Source organism: Nicotiana tabacum, chromosome 19 (assembly GCF_000715075.1).
Source record: "Nicotiana tabacum cultivar K326 chromosome 19, ASM71507v2, whole genome shotgun sequence".
Classification (NCBI taxonomy): Eukaryota; Viridiplantae; Streptophyta; class Magnoliopsida; order Solanales; family Solanaceae; genus Nicotiana; species Nicotiana tabacum.
The window spans coordinates 78,627,113-78,646,241 of NC_134098.1; the positions used below are offsets into that span (position 1 = coordinate 78,627,113).

Consider the following 19,129-nt stretch of genomic DNA (forward strand, 5'->3'; position numbering starts at 1 on the left):
TGTACAGACTTGTCACCTAGTGCAGAAGGTCATGGGAGCGTATCCCACGGGAAGATTGTATAAGTGTGACGTGTAGTCACTTGATTGATTGAAGAATTGAAACCAAGTATAAAGATTGTGGTAATATCGCTAATTTGGGAATTTGTGCCTAGAGGGCGCTTGGTTCATTTGGTGGTGGACTGTGAAAGTTTTTTCCGGTTATGATGGATGTTCTTGTGTGTTATGGGAAAAAGGGTTACTATGGACCCTTGAAAGGTTATTAGCCTACTACGGTGCGATCAGAATCGGCTTGAGGTCCATGAAAGGATTTAAATATGAATATGGGCTCTGTATCAGGCCGGATATATTCATTTCAGCATAGCGCTCCTTATGGAGGAGTATTCGGACGTTGGATGTCGTTTTGTCGTCAGCTATTTCATATAATACTATATTGTGCCGTGTGAGTTGTGAAACAGCTTGATAGATTTCACATGTGCTGAGGTTTCGCGTAGCGATGATGTTATGTGAGCAGGATGGCTCTCGAGATTCAGATCATATATCGCACCTTAGTTGTGCTTGACTTTTGTAGCATATGGCACTATCTGTCTCCCCAAGGATAGTATTATGCACTTAGCGTGCTTGTGGTCGATATTCGAGTATTTTGTAATAATGAGCATTCTAGCTCGGTAAGTATCTCCTTATATAGATTCTATGTGTGGATCGGGTGGCACGCCGCCACAAGTATGTTGTTTGGATCGGGTTGCGCGCCGTAACAGTGTAATGTTGAGTGAAGTCCCCTATATCTATTTTCGTGAGTTTTGTTTTCCATTTTCTGAGGAAGGTTCATAACACCTTTTCGGTTGTCTAAATTAGTTGCGCGGGTTGAGTAATCCTTTATAGATTCATTTTCCTTAGGTATCACGTTCGGGTTTGTAGCTTATTGGCACATTGTGGCATTATATGAGACTTTTGGCAGTGTCTGAGGTGGCTTATTGCTTGGGCAGCTTATACTGGGGGAGACAAGATTTTTTGATCTGGGATCAGTGCGATCAAATTTATATGAAGCATATTAGAGAGCAAATATCGTTATTTGGTTCATAATGAAGTAATGGTTCTTGTCAAGAGAAGAAACCCAATGATTTATTGACTCAGCAGTTGGTTATGAATTCCTACACATCTCTTCCGTTGTGGCAGCATTTCAAGAGTTGGAACAGGACTTATACGTGTCATGAAGTGTATTGTGGGTATCAGATTCGTGGAATTTTGGCTATTGTTATCAGAGGATGTTATTATGGTCATATGAATTATACAGTACATGAAGAAGTTAGTAAGGGTATACAATCGTGTTTGGTGCAGTGTGTAGTGATTGATACGGTGTTCGTATGCTGGAAACATGCTTGGTGGAGAATTCCGGATGTTGGTATTTGACTCTAAGACTTACTTGACTAAATAAAGAGGAAGATCTTCATATTGGCTCGAGCTAATGTGCTCAACTGGGTTGTGGTAGCACGGGTAGGTGCACGAGGTGTTGACTAATGATTTCGGACAACTCCAGAGCAGTTCTTAGCACGTTCGAGGACGAACATATGTTTAAGTGGGAGAGAATGTAACGACCCGACCAGTCGTTTTGAGCTCTAGCGCGTCGTTCGGCGGTTTGAGGCCATGAGCAGCTTCACTTCAGGTATTATGACTTGTACGTGTGGTCGAAATTGAGTTTCAGGAAAGTTCGGAGTTAATTTGGAAAGAAAATTCTAATTTCGAAAGCTTTAAGTTGGAGGAATTGACTAAGGTGTAATTTTTGAGTAAACGACCTCGGAATCGGGATTTGAAGGTTCCAACAGGTTCGTATGATGATTTTGTACTTGGGCGTATGTTTGGATCTAGTTTTGGATGACCCGGGAGCGTTTCAGCGCCTATTGTGGAAAGCTGGTATTTTGGGAAGGATTTCATAAATTTTGGTTAAAGCGTATTTCAATGTTATCGATGTACGATTGGGATTCCGAGTCTAGGAATAGCTCCATATAATGATTTCGGTCTTAGGAGCGCGCCCGGAAGTGGATTTGGAGGTCCGTAGGTCATTTTGGGGTCATTTGGGCGAAAGTTGGAAATTTGGATAATTTTAAGAAGTTTGACCGAGAGTGGACTTTTTGATATCGGGGTTGGATTCCGATTCCGGAAGTTGGAGTAGGTCTGTAATGTCAAATATGACTTGTGTGCAAAACTTAAGGTCAATCGGACGTGATTTGATAGGTTTCGACATCGAATATAGAAGTTTGAAGTTCTAAAGTTCGTTAAGCTTTAATTGAGATGTGATTCATGATTTCGATGTTGTTAGATATGATTTAAAGGCTTGACTAAGTTCGTAATGTGTTATAGAACTTGTTGGTATGTTTGGTTGAGGTCCTGAGGGCCTCGGGGTGATTCCGGGTGGTTAGCGAATCGAATTTGGAATTTTGAAGAAGAATTAAGGCAACTGATATCTGGTGTAACCGCATCTGCGAAGCCTTGGTCGCAGGTACAGAGCCGCAGAAGCGGCCTAGGAGTCGCAAAAGTGGAGCTGGGCAGTCAAGGGAAGGATCGCAGGTGCGGAGTGTTGGCCGCATCTGCGCAAGCACATAAGCGAAGAGGATGAGCGCAGAAGCGGAAGAAGGCACAAAAGCGAGAGGGGGCCTCGCACCTGCGAAGCCGCATGTGCGGCTACTGTGCCGCAGGTGCGAAAATGGCGCTGGGCAGTGAGGTTTCTTTAAAACGGGGATTTGGCCATTTTTCTCCCATTTTTCATTTGGTTTGGGCGATTTTGGGGAGCTTCAAGGGGAGATGTTCATCAAGCAACTCAAGGTAAGTAGTTCCCATTTGTTATAAGTTAAATACATGGTTTGTATAAGGATTTAAACATGAAAATTGGTAGAAATTGTGGGATTTTGGTAGAAAACCTAGAATTTTGTATTTTTGGATTTTTACCACGAATGTGGGCATGAAATTTGGAATAAATGATATAATAGAGTTTGTGGTGTTACGGGTAACGTTTATCTTCGAAAATTTTTAAAATCCGGGCATGTGGGCCCGCGGGTGAATTTGACCGACCTTTTTAGCGGAGTTGGAAAATTGTTTAAATTGGTTAGTTATGGGTATTAGAACACACATTGATTGATTTGCACATTATTTGCATAGTTTTGGATCAGCAAGCATCGGTTTGAGGTATTAAAGTGGCACTGGAGCCGGCTATGTTGCTTCGGAGCGAGGTAAGTCTCTTTTCTAACCTTGTAAGAGGCAATTTACCCCAGAGGTAAAATAATTCAATATGTGCTTCTATTTATGGGGGCTACGTACGTACGAGGTGATGAGAGTCCGTGCGTAATTACTATTATGCTTATGTCCGGGTAGTCTAGGACCCAAATCACGTTATATTTGTGATGCCTGCATCCTACTTGTTAATTTAACCATTTAAAACATATTGGAACTTGATAAAGGAATTTCAAAAGGTTACACTTCACCTACTTGGGTTTTGGACAGGTCACTTGACTGTTAATGAGAATTGATATTTCTTTGAACATCAAACCTAAATAAATCATTGATTTGGTTCTCTGAATGTGTTTATCTTTTGTGGAACGGGCCGAACGCCTCGGCATATTAAATAGATGCATCTATGGTTCGCACCGTTCGACCCTCCGGCAGTGCACAGTTTAATATTATGTTGGATCGGGTCGTGCGACCTCGGCACGATTTGCGCATGATTTAATTGAATGCTTTGGAATTTACCATAAATGATATCGCCTCATTGGCCTGAGATAATTGTTAAATAATAGAAAATAAATTTGGAGAGTTCTTAATTATAAAAGAACTGCTTACTTACTTCAAAATATTGGGCTTGCAACCGTATTAATTAATCCATGCCTAATTTAATTATATTATTTCATTTATTTATAGCCCATAGTAAGTGTCGAAGTCGATCCCTCGTCACTACTTCTTTGAGGTTAGGCGGGATACTTACTGGGTACACGTTGATTTACGTACTCATACTACACCTGCTGCACATTTTTGTGCAGGTGCATATATGTCTAGCAGCCTTGCGGGCGCAGAGGTGTGGTCAATGCGGAGACTTAGGTGAGTTGCATTTCCATCTACGATCTGCAGCCAGCAGAGTCCCCTTCAGAGTTACTTATGTATTTTCCTGTCTAATTTGTATTCTGGACAGTTATTGTATCTTATTTTACATTCCTAGAAAATACTCATGCACTTGTGACACCGGGTTCTGGGATGATTATGGGATGTTCAGTATTGAAATTGGAAAATATTGTTATTATTCTGTAAATTCATCTTTTACTAGATAAATTGAAGTAAATTTACGATTTCAAAAATATTAAAATGAGAATTTAATTAACTATTTAGTGTTGGCTTGCCTGACAGTGGTGTCCGGCGCCATCACGACCTTTAACGGATTTTGGGTCGTGACATAACCATTAGTGTACTCAATGGGTGTGCTTTGACCATGTAAAAGTATTTTAAGACCCTTTATGTATAGTCAGATAGATGGATAAAGATTCCGTCTGCTAAATGTTCAATTTGCATACCAAGGCAAAGTTTTGTCTTTCCAAGATCTTTCATCTCAATTTTTTTTTAAGATATTCAATTGCCTTTTGGAGCTCTTCTGGAGTTCCAGCAAGATTTATGTCATCAACATCTCTGTTGACATTTTTATTAAAAAAATACACGGACAAATAACACATTTATGTAACATTCTTTCAGCAACTATTCACTGAGGCGATTATACCAGATGCGCCCAAATTGCTTTAAAGATTTTTTTATAATTTAATCGAGTACATTTCTCAATACTTTGAATTATATACTTCAAGCATTTTAAATCCTTCAGGGATCTTCATATAAATTTGTTCAAATGAGTCATATAGGTTATGACATACATTTAAATGGCATGACATCTTCAGGTGTCTGTACTACAGGTCCGATCCTTACAATTTTTTACAATATTGTGCACTATATTATATCAAATATATCGTCGACGATTATTTTGTATCGGTTCCTAAGCGACATAACTTGTTGAGATCTCATCACGTTCTTTATTTTCAGGTTTCTGAACTTCTTCTTGAGTTTCATGAAATGTTATGTCGTGGGCTTTTCTAGAGCTTATTTCCTTATCATTATGATCATTTTGATCATTTGCTCCTATCAGTTTTCAATGATTGTTACCTATGGAACCGATCGGTTTACTATGCTTCATGCTTGCAGTAAACTTTATCCTTCAGGGACTTTAATTTTAATAGGAGCATTTATAGCTTAAATATGATATTTAATTTTTGATCAGCAAATGCTTCTGGCATTTGACTTGAATTATCTTCTTAATGAGGATCATCTTAATGATAATTCAATTCATATAGCATATTCTCCAGCTGCTTATTCCATCCCCCGAATGTTAGAAAAATTAACATATATCCCAAATCTTTTTTGGCAAACCTATCTTTGTGCTTTATGGTAGAGAAATTAATCATATACCACGCGTCAAAAGTTATTAGACAGTAAAAATATTTGGTTTCTGATCCTAAACCAATGAGGGGAGGGCTTATCATATATTGTTGGTCTGATGCATACAAGTGTTGCTGTATGCAACTTAGAAAATCTTAGATCAACGCATGAAGCTTTGTTCTCATAAGCAATAGTTTAGCCATTAATAGGAGATATTTAATGCTAAACCAGCGTTATCAAAATAAACTGTCTTGATTTCATAATCTGAAAATTATGCTCTTAATTGAGAAAAGTAATTTCAAATGTCAAACTGAAGGTTGACAATAATCGCACATGTAACTATCTCATATATGCATCTATAAGTGGTTCACATGATAGGCGAATGGCCCCGTATTCACCTTTTATATATTTTAGAATTAGAGGTCTTAGTCCCAACTTTGGCTAGTATAATCATGTTATTATGAGAACAAGCAACACAAAAGAATTCTTGAAGAATCTTTTAGTTCTTCAATATATACTTATCATAATTCTCAATTAGCTCATCATATTTAAACCAGATGGCAAATAAAAACTTACAGTTTATTATAGCATGTGCTATCTTTCAGTAAACTTCTGGTTTAATATGGCATAAACTTTTATATCAATAAACTTCTGATTTACTGTAGCTACTTTTATATCAGTAAATTTCTGATTTATTATAGTTACTTTTGCCTCAGTAAAAATTTCTGATTTATTGTGACTACTACGCGATATAGTACAAATTGAAGAATAATACGGGTAACTTCTCACATACATATTTACCCCATATGATTGTGGAAACATGAAGATTTTCAATCTTTCAATTATTTGTAGTCTCAGTATTATTGTCATTTGTATTAATAAACTTCGAGTTTATCATAACATATGTTTTGACCACAATAATGACAAATAAGCTCTTCGGGAGCCTTCAATTTATTGTCCACAATCAAATATTATTCATACACTACTTGTGTCATGTGTCTTCTAGACAAACAGTTAGCTCTTCGGGAGCTTTTGATAAATTTTATACTACCAAATATTGCTCAGACACTTCTAGTGTCATGAGAGAAAATCATAATCAAATGAACAATATAAAGCCAATTCTAAATTTATAAATGGTGAAAATTAAGAATTTTAATATTTCTACCACTAACTTTGTGACAAATATCTCCTTCAAAGAGAAATACCATTAACATCTGAATATTTTGTATCAATGCGGCAACCACATAGTCATTGCATCCTTTAAGAAAAGATACACGAGAATTTATTATTTATTAATGTGGTTGTAATAGAAAGCATTCTACAAGAATGCTTTTGCCTTAGAATGATACTTATTAATGTGGTTGTAATAGAAAGTATTCTACAAGAATGCTTTTGCCTTAGAATGATACTTAATAAAATTATCCAAGATGTTTTACGTACAACAGGTACGTGCGACAATGATCTTTATGCCACAAAAATAATATTTATATCATTTGTTATTCTAGCTCTTCAAGAGGTGAGTTGTGATATTTCTTCATTCACTCTAGGGAATGAAAATATGCTCCAAAAATAACTTTGAATAGCTCATTATTTTGTTTAAGCACAGGAAGACACAATTTTATAATATTTTCCTGCTTCAGGAGAAAAATTCAATTGCTTTACTATTTCAGGAGCAAATTTAAAATACGAAATATTGAGTGTATATTCTCTCAATCATATTAGCTCTTCTGGAGGTAAATCGTAATATATTTACATTAAGGGCGCGCTCATATTTACAAGCTTTGTTAATATTGTCACATTCACTTCAAGGAATGGATTAATATTATCAAAAGTTCTCTTTCTTTATGTGATGGAACATAATTATCTGAACGTGCAATAACTAAATTAAATTGTGATGGCGCCTGACCTCTTTTAATATATTTGCTACTTAAGGAGCAAATCGAGGTATGTATGTAATATAGAGAAATTTTCTCTAACTTATCTTCATTGTAACCATAGCAAGCCTAAATTATCACTTCTGGTGGTCATAGGCATATACCACTTATGGTGGTTAACAAAATTTAGTTACAATGAGATATACAAAATATAACCATTTCTGGTGGTTGTACTCAGCTAGAGTTTAAGTGAACTATGAAGTTAAGTTATAACAAGACTTAGGAAATATTACCACTGCTGGTGGTTATATATTTCTTACAAACTCTGCTAGAGTTTATATGGATCTAACAATGTCATCCACTTTATAGTTTCATATGCAATATTACTCTTCTAGAGTAAAATTGAAATCTTAATTCGAAAACGTGTAAGTGAAAACCGGAACATAAAGATATACAAATTATAGTGTTTTAAAATTCATAAAATGCTCCAGAATCTCGTCCAATGATTATGGCTCACTTACTAGGTTTCTAAATACTTTTTTTTAATGGCAGTAGCATATATAGCAAGTAAAACACATGATAACTTATCATTGATGGTGTCAGCTAGACCCATTACATCAAGATAAATTTCAGTATCAAACACCCAAGACATGTAGTTTTTGCCCGATATATCCGGTGCTACAAATTCACGCTTAGAAAAATTTGATATTATTTACAAAAAGAAAGTTCGTACCTTTGATACTTTCAAAGTATTTGCTCGAGATGGCAGAGTCTCGTGCTGATAACATGTTATAAAATAAAATCTGTAAAGTAAATAAACTGAAGACAAGTATAGAGAGAGAGATTGATATATTATTCAACTTCAAACTGATGTACATAATGGACTTAAATCTCTTCTATTTATAGAAGAAAGGAAGTAGCTGCGAGGCTTTTCAGGAAGCAACTACAAGGCTTTTCGGGAAGCAGCTGCGAGGCTTTTCTTGAGCTGCTTATAAGCTGTGTGTATGAGTTGTTTGCAACATGTCTGTTTAATAAGAAGCTGCTGCAAGTCATTTCATTGAGTTGCTTGCAACCTGCCTGCATCAGCTGCTTATAGATAAGTTTTAATGGAGTACTAAATGGATAATCTTTTTCAGGAAGATTATCTACGACGGAGTAATAAATGGACATCCACAATAATATTTTCATAACACTTTTAGCAATATTTGCTAGAAACCAAAAGTTATGGTAATTATTTCCTAGTCTGCATTTTCAATTTAGGTTTTTCTTTTTTTCTATATAAAAACTCCCCAACGAACGAGTAAAACCCAACTTTGTGTACATGTATAATGTAAACTTATAAGTTGGTAACTCTATCCGGCATCAGCAATATTACTCGATTTCATTGGGAAATTTTACACTTTGGAAGAAATGAATACAAATTCGGGACAAAGTCATGATTCAAGTTCTTTTATTCCAACAACTCGTCATTCCATCTTTATAGCTTTGCTACTAGGTGTAGGATTTTTAAAATTTTAATTTATAAATTAATAATATAACATAATTAGCCAAAAAAAATATTAAAAGTTCACGCTTTATGGGATTACTGGAGCAGTTGGACCAAACTTTTGTTATTTGCCCTCTTTCGTGTTAAAGTTTACAGGTTAGCACTTTCCGAGCCGATTTTGAAATATAGCCAGAATTTAAAATATTATTGAAAAGTAACCACTTTTAATGTTGAAATACCTATCATGGATTTCGAACTTAAACAAGTGATACTTTCCTAATTTTTGCAAAATCATGATAAGGATTTCGAAGTTAACAAAAAATGAAACTCCAATGATAGTTTCTTGTATTTCGTTCATGGTACTGTCATGGAATTTCACTTTTTAAAATTTGAAATCCATAAAATCGTCATGGATTCCAAAAATTGGCTATTTTTTATTTTTTTTTCAATTACAAGTCTGGAAAATGGCTATTTTTTAAACTCACCGGTTTTCTTCTTTTTTCCTTTTTTCCTTTTTCGGAAAGAAGAAAAAAAGAAGGGATATCTATGCGCCAGTAAGAAAATGGATTACTAGCAAAGTCATCAATGTAGGCAGTAGCATTTTAAATCTCCCATGTTCCAGTTTTTTCTATTAAAATGCAGTGATGATTCATCACAGATATTTTTTCTACTTAATATCTATCTTCTAACATGAATTAGTTAAGTAGTTTACCAATATTTATATGCATCAAATGCCCCCTCCCATTTTATATATAGACGAAATTAAACAAATAAGGCAAGGGTGTAACAAGGCTGGTGAATTGGGCCCAGCCAATTCAATGAGATAGATACATTAAGAAACTGATCTTTAAACAAAAAGATATTCCATTTGTTTTTAGAATAAAAGAAAAGATAATGAGTCATCATTTTACATATAGATAAGACTCTTATTAAATAAAAAAAGAGAGGTGAAGTTTAATCCAGCACAACTGGCCAAAAATGATGTTTCAATGGATCCGTACTTACAATAATTTATTTAATTGGTCTCCACGTGGCACCCAATTTCCATTAACTAACAAAACTGTCACACTCATTCGAGTTTGACTAGGCTCCCTCGAATGTCCGATATTTTCATTGTCATGACTGCTTTAAATACATAAATTTATACAAATATCTCATTGTGCAAAAAAAAAGAAGAAGAAGTGAATCTGCTTACTTTTATTCTCTTTCTTTACATCAAAATTTTTCAGAAGAATTGTTGAATAGTGTTTGGTTAGGGGAAGATGGGGATAAAGAAAAGTTATTTGGCAATGAAGACAGATGCAGCAGTAGCAAGTGATCTTATTGATTCAGATTTGAAGGAAATTGGTTTTGCTGCTAAGAAATTAGCTAAGCATGCCATTATGCTTGGTGGCATTGGTTTTGGCACTACTTTTCTCATGTGGCTTGCTTCTTTTGCTGCAATGTAATCTCTTTTCCCCCTTGTAAATTTGATAATTGCGCTAGATAGATTCAGAATTTAAACTTCACAAATATCATAACTTTATATGATCGTTGAAATTTTAGTAATATTTTCACATGTACATAATTACAGTTACTTGTTGATCTTGGATCGAACAAACTGGAGGAGCAACATGCTCACAACTCTCCTAATTCCTTACATTTTCTTGAGTCTCCCTTCTTTGTTGTTTGGTTTGTTCAGGTAATTCTTCATTTCCCTCCGAAACTTTCTTTAGCTATTTTTTAAAGCATGTTTTCCATACATAAGTTTAACTCTTTGCATTTTGTAATTAAAATGTAATACTTGGTATGTATGTATGTTGATAAATACAGGGGAGATTTTGGAAAATGGCTATCTTTGATCGCTGTTGTAACACGCCTTTTCTTCCCTCGACACTTTCCAGGTTCAATATATATATACACACCTTCTTCGCTATTGCATATTGTAGCTTAACTTTTCTTATAGTCGATTTGATATGTAATTAGGGGATAATACATACAAAATGTTTCAATAATCATAATTAAAATGAATTTTGGATTTTGTTTTTTAGCTGTAGAAAGGTTTAGGCACCAGTTCGTTTGGTCAATGAAATCGCAGTCGTTTTGTATGATTATGCAATTTCAATTGGATTAATGCAATCAATACAGACATGTTTATTCTTATTTTTGACAATTTTGAGTGCAGATTGGCTAGAAGCACCAGCAGCACTGGTCCTTCTAATGGTAGTGGCTCCCAGTTTGTTGGCTGACACTTTCAGGAATAGTTGGATTGGTACGTTGGTTTGCCTTGTTATTGGGTGTTATCTTTTGCAAGAACACATTAGAGCAAGTGGAGGATTCAGGAATTCTTTCACTAAAGCCAATGGCATTTCAAACACTGTTGGGATCGTCCTCCTTTTGGTATATCCGGTCTGGGCGTTGATTCTACACTTCATATAAACAAAGTCGACAATATTGGCTCTTCTTTCACGACGACTTGTCATGATTGCAATTTGCTTGGAAGATTTGAGTGTGATTGTTTTTTCTTCTGTTGAATTTTTAGTACACGTTGAGTTATTCGCTTCCATTATCCTATTACCTTATTGTTGCAATTGTTTGTTGATTTAGTTTCATTGTTCCTTGAGCCGAGGGTTCTTTCTATTTTCACAAGGTAGGGGTAAGGTCTACGTACACATTACCCTCACCAGACCCCACTTGTGGGATTATACTGGTTTTGGTGTTGTTGTTATAAAGTCCATATGAGTAATACTGTAATAGATTGCTTGCTTCTTGTCTGAATAATGTGTTTTTGTGCCCAAAATTCGTTTACTTTATGTACCATGAATTCGTTAACCCATAGTCAAGTGATGAAGTGAATAATTCATTAGAGTTGAGCATAATTCAGTTCAAACCAAAAATATGTTTTTTCTTGTCCAAAAAATAAATAAACCAAACCTGGCCTAAGTAGCCATTGATGCCCAACCCCACAGGTAGTATTCGTCAAAAGTTATACTCCAGCATTCTAAGCTTGCTAGATGTAAATCTGGATCATGTCAGGAATTTCTATTTGTATGTTAGAAGGCGCAAAAGACTCACTAAACTAGAAGCTTAGAATGAAATACTCTATTCTTTTTATTTCTTTGGCAAATGACATGGTAGCAAATATAGTTCCTCAAATTTGCAGACTCTGAACCTCGAGATACTAATATGTTGGTAATTTCAAAGGAGTGCATCTATACATAAGATAAGGGCGATGATCGGGAAAGTACATATGTATGCTACTTCCTAATGTATCAAGTTCTAAACATATATTATCAGCAATGTGCACTTTGATACGAGCGTTGAACTTCCAAAAGAATCAGCTGAAGCTTGTCAATTCATCAGCAAGTCCAAGTTCTATGGCTTCGATCTATGCAGTTTTTGCATTACCTTCTTTGTACAGCTGATCGATAATGTCCTACATACACAACATATAACACTATTAAGTGAGCTGATACAAATCTTAACAGGTGAATCTAGACATACAGAGTGCGAGAGGTGGGATGATTAACAGGACTAGACTAATGAAGATCTCTCTAAATACTGAAAGTTAGCTTTTCCAAGGTTCCTTCTGTTCTGCTCCACACCTCTTTGACTTCAAAACAGTAACATCTTTTATTAAGTAACAAGCGATACAAAAAGGTGAACGCGTTGAGACATAATATAATTAAGTAATTAAAAGTGTCTTTTTCTCTAACATTAGATGAGACTCGTGTGACCATCAAATCTTTTAGGTTAGAGATTGTGCCACACTTCAACATAAGGGATATACTTTTGGCTTAAACAAACAAATGTGTATACCTTGTAATAGTTGAGCAGCTGTGGCCTTTTCAGTTTGAATGTGGGAGTAACTAAATCTCGCTCAATGTCAAAAGGTTTTGGCTCCAAATGGACTGCACGTAACATTTCAAAACCTCGAAGCTGTGGAGGTATTTTTCTGATCAGAGTAAGAACTGGATAAAAACCATAGAATCAAAAGAAATTTGCTACGTACTTGGTGTTTCTTGGCAGTGCTGTTGAGTTCATCCAAAATGTACTTCCTTGACTTTGAGTTATTGCATAGAGCTGAAAAATCTCCAGTTTCTTGATTACTTGAAGCCCAGTCTTCAAGTGCTTTTCTTTCTGGAACTACCACGGCCACTAAAAAGGACTCGAAACTATTTCCATATACCCAGATCTGTGGACCAGATTATGAGTTAGAAGGAAATTGTGTCACGTGGAACATACAGTAATCTAACAAATCCACCAACTCAATCTCAATTAGCATAAAGGAAATAGGGTAAGGCAGAAACTCTCCCAAAGTTCAAACGTTTTGTTTGCACTTATAGTCATTTGGAATGCTTAGATTTTCTCTTTAGAATATGATTATTTATACATCCTGCAACTCTTATCACTAGAAAGGATTTTAAGTTATATACAGTGGCTTTCTAAAGAATTAGTACATGATCATTGTAATTTAACCTATTATAGCATGTTAATTATCATTTTTATCGGGTCACCAATTAATGCTTACCGATGTAATAAGTGGGCATCTGGAGTATAACCCTTCAATGCTTTCCACAGCCACATACTCCCCTTGAGACAGCTTAAATATGTTCTTTTTCCGGTCAATGATTTTCATTGCTCCATCTGGCTGCCACTCACCAATGTCACCTGCAATTTTCCCATGCTCAGAATTCGATTGCACAAATCAATTATTACACCCCCCGACCAATGATATAAACTATCATCAGATTATTGTTAATTTCATTGCAACTTCAGTGATACTTCAATTTTCCATAGTGTCTACTTCTATTGATGGCTGAGTCAAAACGAAGCATGCTCATTTCCACCTTATGAACATGACAACACTGTGACAACAACGACATACCCAGTGTAATCCCACAAATGGGGTCTGGGGAAGGTAGTGTGTACCCAGACCTTACCCCTACCTTTAAGAAGGCAGAGAGGCTGTTTCGGGTAGACACTCGGCTCAGGAATATGACAGCACTGTGATAAGTAAGAATTTGTATTGCTCTTTCTCCTCATTACCTGTATGAAACCATCCATCCACAAGTACTGCTTTTGTAAGATCTTCTCGCTTATGGTACCCCGAAAACAAGGTTTTTCCCCTCAGACAAATTTCTCCGCATGGCACACTTGCGAGCGCATCATATCCCATTTCTGGCACGGACTCAAGTCTTGCCTCTATTGTAGTCATTGGAACACCAACAGTTCCTATCATGGGGTGAACATTGGCTATGGATGTGAAACATCCTCCACAACTTTCAGTAAGACCTAACATTGAAGAGTAGGTCAAAATAAGCACAAGAAAATGTGACAACTGACAAAGAAGAGCGGTGAAAATGCTACTACGCATTTCACTATGAGAATCAACATTATATAAAATATGGCAATTCTACTAGCTGCAATAACATCCTTGCTTTTCAAAAGTTGTACACTCTTATTTGATTTAAAGTACTTGGGCTTCACATGAGTTTATATACAACAACAACAACAAACCCAGTGTAATCCTACGTGGAGTTCCTTAACCCTACCTTGTGAAGGCAGAGAGACTGTTTCCGATAGACCCTCGGCTTCACATGAGTTTATATGATTTACTATATATCTGTTTAGGTGTTAGGCCCCCAAAATTTGCAAGGAAACACAGAGAAGGGATCTTAGGATTTAAGGTGAATAAAGGAAACTTTGACAAATTATGAAAAGATGGGAGTAATAAGTTTACTAGTAGTATTCAATACCATATCCTTGAGCTAAAGAACAGCAGCATGTCACCCTTAGAAATTCTTCGACATGCTTGGGCAAAGGAGCAGCTCCAGAAAGCATGAGACGAACTCGTCCACCAAATGCTAGTTTGATCTGGAACGAGAAGTATATGCAAATAAGTCAATCGGATTATGGACCAAGTAAATGCTAGGGATCAGATAGCAAACCTTGTCAAAAACCAGCCTGTCAAAGCGAGGAGCTGCTTCATCTTGTCTTAGTCCTTTCTCCATATTCCTTAACTTGCTGGAAAAAATATATGTAATGCTTAATATACAATAGAAATGAAGGGAAACAAATGCAAATAATGCTGATCTAAGCACAGAAACTTTATAAGAGGACGTACTAGTTATATGCATATTGGAAAAGCAGCTTCTTTAACAAACCTCCAGCTTCAATTTTATCCATCACACCTGAATTTCCCACACCCGAAAACAAAAATTATAGAAAAGAAATAGGAAAAAACATGAGACTAGCAAAAACTAATTGATGTAAAAAATTAAGCCTGAATTTTGTTCACTGAACAGTAGATTAGAGACCTGTGTATATCCTGTCAAAAACTCTTGGAACTCCACAAAATATAGTGGGCTTCAATACCAGAAGATCCTCAATCAAGTATCTAATGTCCTGTTATTCAGATGCAAACATTTATTCGATTCAATTGGGCTTGAACAAAGAGCAAGTTTAAAAGCAAAAAAAAAGCTATAAGTAATTTACGGCACAAATATTATATGTATCTTACGCCTTGCCAAAATCCTATTGAAGCACCCCTGTATATGCAATATGTCTCAACTATTTGATCAAATATATGAGCCAGTGGAAGGAACGAAAAGTACACGTCATCTCCTGTTCCCTGAAATTGACACAAATTGATAAGAGTAAGATCACACTTAGCTATTATTGCACCGATGAGAATAAGATAGAAAATATATAAACCTGCAGGAGATTCATTATAGCCAAATAGGATTTGCTGGTAACTTAATGATTACTATACTCAATTTACAACTTTGGGCAAATTTGTGAAATATGGAGAATGAAAATCTTACTTAGGAGATTAAAAGTGAGCACTTAAATCACAATTCCTCTCAAGTTTTGCAGATGATATGATGTCTTAAGTTCAAGCTAGATCAAAATGATTGCTTGCGATGAAGCAAGAAAAGACACTAACCAAACACAAATATTCATGATATTGGTTAAATTGCAAATCGTACGTCTAGATTTCCAAAGAGTTAAAGGCCACACGTCTTCACAAGCTAGATATCTAAACTTTCAGGAGCAATAGCTCAAAATTACCTCTTCGTCTGTTTCAGCGAGAAGTTGATCCATCGATAGAACTTCTCCCATGAAAGCCCCATTAGTCAAAATGACGCCTTTTGGTTCTCCAGTAGTTCCGCTTGTGTACATAATTGTACATATATCAGTCTTCCGTTTCTGAGGAAGTTCATGATCCAAACTTCCCTGGATAGAGTGATATAAAGCTTAAGCGAAGGCACAAAAACTAGTTATTAGAATGCAGATCACTGAATATGATATTTTGCATTAATATATTGCCTTTACCATTTGAACAAACTCATCCCATGAGAAGCAAGCTACTCCTTGTTCCTCTGCTTCACTTTTCTGCGTGCTGGAAATGTTTCCAAAGCTGACGACGGCTTAAGAAAAGATATACAATTACTCATATTGAACTTTCTAATACCAGCTTATTTGACAAAGTAAATAATTTCACCTACTTTTTAGGTAAGAACTGCACTTTGACAAGCATGATAAGATCTGCAAAAGAAGTTAATGATCAAGTAACTTAAAGAATGTTACCTATAGCTAATCGTCTCTAGAATTTGAACGATATATCAATCAGAAGTATTAATGCATTAGATAATTCATTGAAAGAACATAATGAGCAGTTCAATGAAAAATCCACATAGCACTTTTGGAACCATCACTTTAGTCCTCATTGTCTTAGTTTCAATTTACAATGTCATTTGCAGTTCACGATTAAGAAAAGCAAAAATATGACGTTAAGGAAAAGGGAAGGAGATTATACAGCCGGTATTTTGCTTTCTTGGGCAAAAGCTATTGAAACTTCAGCATGGTTTATGATAAATTCCACTGCATTTGCACCTGCAATTCAGGCAAGTTCAAAGAACAAATCAATAATTATGCTCTTGTGGAGAACAGTTTGAGAACTTCTCTTTATTTTTCTGCAAAAGGTAGCGACGACAGAGAGATTGAGAGTAAGAAGATACCAAGAGAATCATAGAGTGGTACATATGAAATTCCTTGGCTGTTACAAGCCTGTGATCAAATTGAACAGACAAAATTATTGTTCCAAAGTAACAGTAAACTGAAGGTAAAACAAGTTTTCGCTATTATTTTTCTCAAGAGGGACGCAACTCGCAAGTTGGATATGTCTTTGGTTTGTGAGAAAATCGATAATTTAGAACAGCAAGTGTATACCTCCATAGCCATTATCCACTCAGGAGAGTTCACACCATAGATGCCACATTTGTCTCCCTAAGTAAACAGAAGATACTTTTAGATGCAACTTAGTCTAAATGTTTGAGTTATGCTCAAAACTCAAGAGTATATTTTGAGAGTAATTTAATGATTTCAATGGACTAGCACTCATCGGATTGACACCACGGCTTCGGATGGCTGAACCAATTTTGATTGTGGTTTTGTAAACGTCCTCATATGTTAACCAGTTGTAGGAACCTGCCTGTAAACAAAGCTCAAAATTCATTCTCTTTCCTTTTTTATATCAATTCATTTCCACTAGTCTATTTGTTCCTAATGGACTGCTAGATTGAAAAGTTTTCTTTAGCAATTTAAACCAACACTAGCTAGTTACAATTTGAGAACTAAATAATGTGACATTATCTCCTTTTCTTCATTGTTCATTCTTTAATTGGTTATTTCTTAAAGCCCCTAACATTTTGCATTATATGTTGAATTAATAGGTTATTAAGGATCAATAACGCTTATGCTTAGACTCATTTAAATAATTGAACTCTGAAGAAACTCTACCTTGTTGTCAACAACCTGACGGCGTCCCAGCATTTGATTTTTGGGATTCTTCTTAACCGATTCACTGCAAAGCATAAAAAATGGATGTTTTACAATGTGCACATGACGATGATAAAAAAGGAAGAAGATCTAAAAGAACAAACATGTAAACAATACATCTTCTCCTAAATATCAATCCCTGTAAACTCCTGAATTTCTTAATTCTTAGGTACATTTTGAGAAAAAGGGCTACACTGAAATATCCACAATAATCAATCAACTAAGCTTCAATCCCCGAGTTGGTTATATGAACCAATTTATCACTTCAAAGGATTCATCATAATCATATCCTCCTCTTTTATCACAGGTAGTCTGGTGCACTAAGCTCCCACTAATGCGGGATCCGAGAAAGAATCGAACCACAATACACAGTCTTACCTTGTATTTCTGCATGCAAAATACTGTTTTCACGGCTTAAACCTGTGACCACTTGCTCGAAAACTCATTGCATGTATGTAATTGAAAAATTCACTACAATTATGAAAAAAAAAAGAATTGAGATATTCAAGTGAGTAATGTACCTGAAGAAATCCCAAGGTGACTCAAAACTAACAGGCATTTCCATGAGACCATCTTTAGCGTAAATGCACCTATAAACTGGCCCTGCAGATGGCTTTCCATCAACGGCTGGTCGACTTTCTTCAACTTTCACCGTATAACTTTCCATTCTTCCCTAAAATGAAAAGAATCCACAACTTATTTTAAGAGCTTTCTTATTAATCCAAGTAAGGTGATGTTATTCTATGAATTTATACATGAATGGATCAAATTTAGCTCAAACTTAGTCCACAAAAGTCAAGAGAAAAAGGAGAAAGTTGAGGAAGAGGTGGTTAGTTGAGCAGAGGTAAATGCAGCAAAATTCATGACATGCCAGCTAACTGATTATGGAGGCCTTAATTGGTTTCAGTAACTGGCACCTACTTTTGCTGGTGTTTATTATTCTCCTACATCATTGATCATACACAAACAAAACAAAGAGTAAATTGGGTAGTTGAAGTTTGACATTTTTCATCAATTTGCTCCTGAAACTTTATATCTATTCACCTAGTGAGAGTGTGATTTAATGGTTAATGATAAAATTTTAGAAAAGAATTAAATTCTAGGTAAATTTTTTTCATGTGCTTAAACTAACGGCATAATATTGACGAAGTGCACACAAACTAAGTAATTGGGTCAGTTAAGCATGTGACCTGCAGATGAGAAAGGATATGTTATTAATAAATGTGCTGCAAAGGAAGTAGTTGGAAATTGATGACGACTTATTGACGTTGTATTTTCAGGGTCAAGCTAGCTTAGTGAGTTTAGCTAAGCTATATTACCATTAACATATAAAACAAACTATATCCAACAAAAATTATTTTTCTGCTAAGTCTTCTTATCGACCAATTTGAATTACATATGCTATCCAAATTGGTCCAGACATTTTATACAGACATTTCAACTGCCCATTTAAGTCTAGACGAGTTAAAAGGTATTACCTCCGTTCCAG

The 19,129-nt window shown here is 35.6% G+C and overlaps 2 protein-coding genes across 2 annotated transcripts; one reads left to right on the top strand and one right to left on the bottom strand.

Moving 5' to 3' along the window:
* The first annotated feature begins 9,932 nt into the window (after nucleotides 1-9,932).
* LOC107819619 (cold-regulated 413 plasma membrane protein 1) lies at nucleotides 9,933-11,596 on the top strand. Its single transcript, XM_016645749.2, has 4 exons — nucleotides 9,933-10,261; nucleotides 10,391-10,498; nucleotides 10,630-10,700; nucleotides 10,982-11,596. Exons 1-4 carry the CDS (start codon nucleotides 10,080-10,082, stop codon nucleotides 11,233-11,235), a joined length of 615 nt encoding a protein of 204 aa, XP_016501235.1. The 5' UTR covers nucleotides 9,933-10,079; the 3' UTR covers nucleotides 11,236-11,596.
* Nucleotides 11,597-11,883: 287 nt separating this feature from the next.
* LOC107819620 (putative CoA ligase CCL6) lies at nucleotides 11,884-18,548 on the bottom strand. The gene is made up of 19 exons (XM_016645750.2): nucleotides 18,162-18,548; nucleotides 17,602-17,665; nucleotides 17,200-17,293; nucleotides 17,032-17,084; nucleotides 16,821-16,869; nucleotides 16,619-16,695; nucleotides 16,308-16,347; nucleotides 16,135-16,229; nucleotides 15,871-16,035; nucleotides 15,320-15,430; nucleotides 15,117-15,204; nucleotides 14,924-14,990; nucleotides 14,748-14,823; nucleotides 14,556-14,673; nucleotides 13,846-14,091; nucleotides 13,328-13,467; nucleotides 12,809-12,991; nucleotides 12,616-12,735; nucleotides 11,884-12,232 (listed from the first exon to the last, which is right to left on the bottom strand). Exons 1-19 carry the CDS (start codon nucleotides 18,305-18,307, stop codon nucleotides 12,185-12,187), a joined length of 1,980 nt encoding a protein of 659 aa, XP_016501236.1. The 5' UTR covers nucleotides 18,308-18,548; the 3' UTR covers nucleotides 11,884-12,184.
* Between the last annotated feature and the right edge of the window lie 581 nt (nucleotides 18,549-19,129).

Excerpts from the sequence above, each read along its gene's own strand:
- LOC107819619 (XM_016645749.2), top strand. The coding sequence starts at position 10,080 with ATGGGGATAAAGAAAAGTTATTTGGCAATGAAGACAGATGCAGCAGTA. Across the intron at positions 10,262-10,390 it reads CTTGCTTCTTTTGCTGCAAT|TTACTTGTTGATCTTGGATC; the intron begins GTAATCTCTTTT and ends ACATAATTACAG. Across the intron at positions 10,701-10,981 it reads CTTCCCTCGACACTTTCCAG|ATTGGCTAGAAGCACCAGCA; the intron begins GTTCAATATATA and ends TTTTGAGTGCAG.
- LOC107819620 (XM_016645750.2), bottom strand. The coding sequence starts at position 18,307 with ATGGAAAGTTATACGGTGAAAGTTGAAGAAAGTCGACCAGCCGTTGAT. Across the intron at positions 15,431-15,870 it reads TCGCTGAAACAGACGAAGAG|GGAACAGGAGATGACGTGTA; the intron begins GTAATTTTGAGC and ends TGTCAATTTCAG. Across the intron at positions 13,468-13,845 it reads GGATGGATGGTTTCATACAG|GTGACATTGGTGAGTGGCAG; the intron begins GTAATGAGGAGA and ends GGAAAATTGCAG.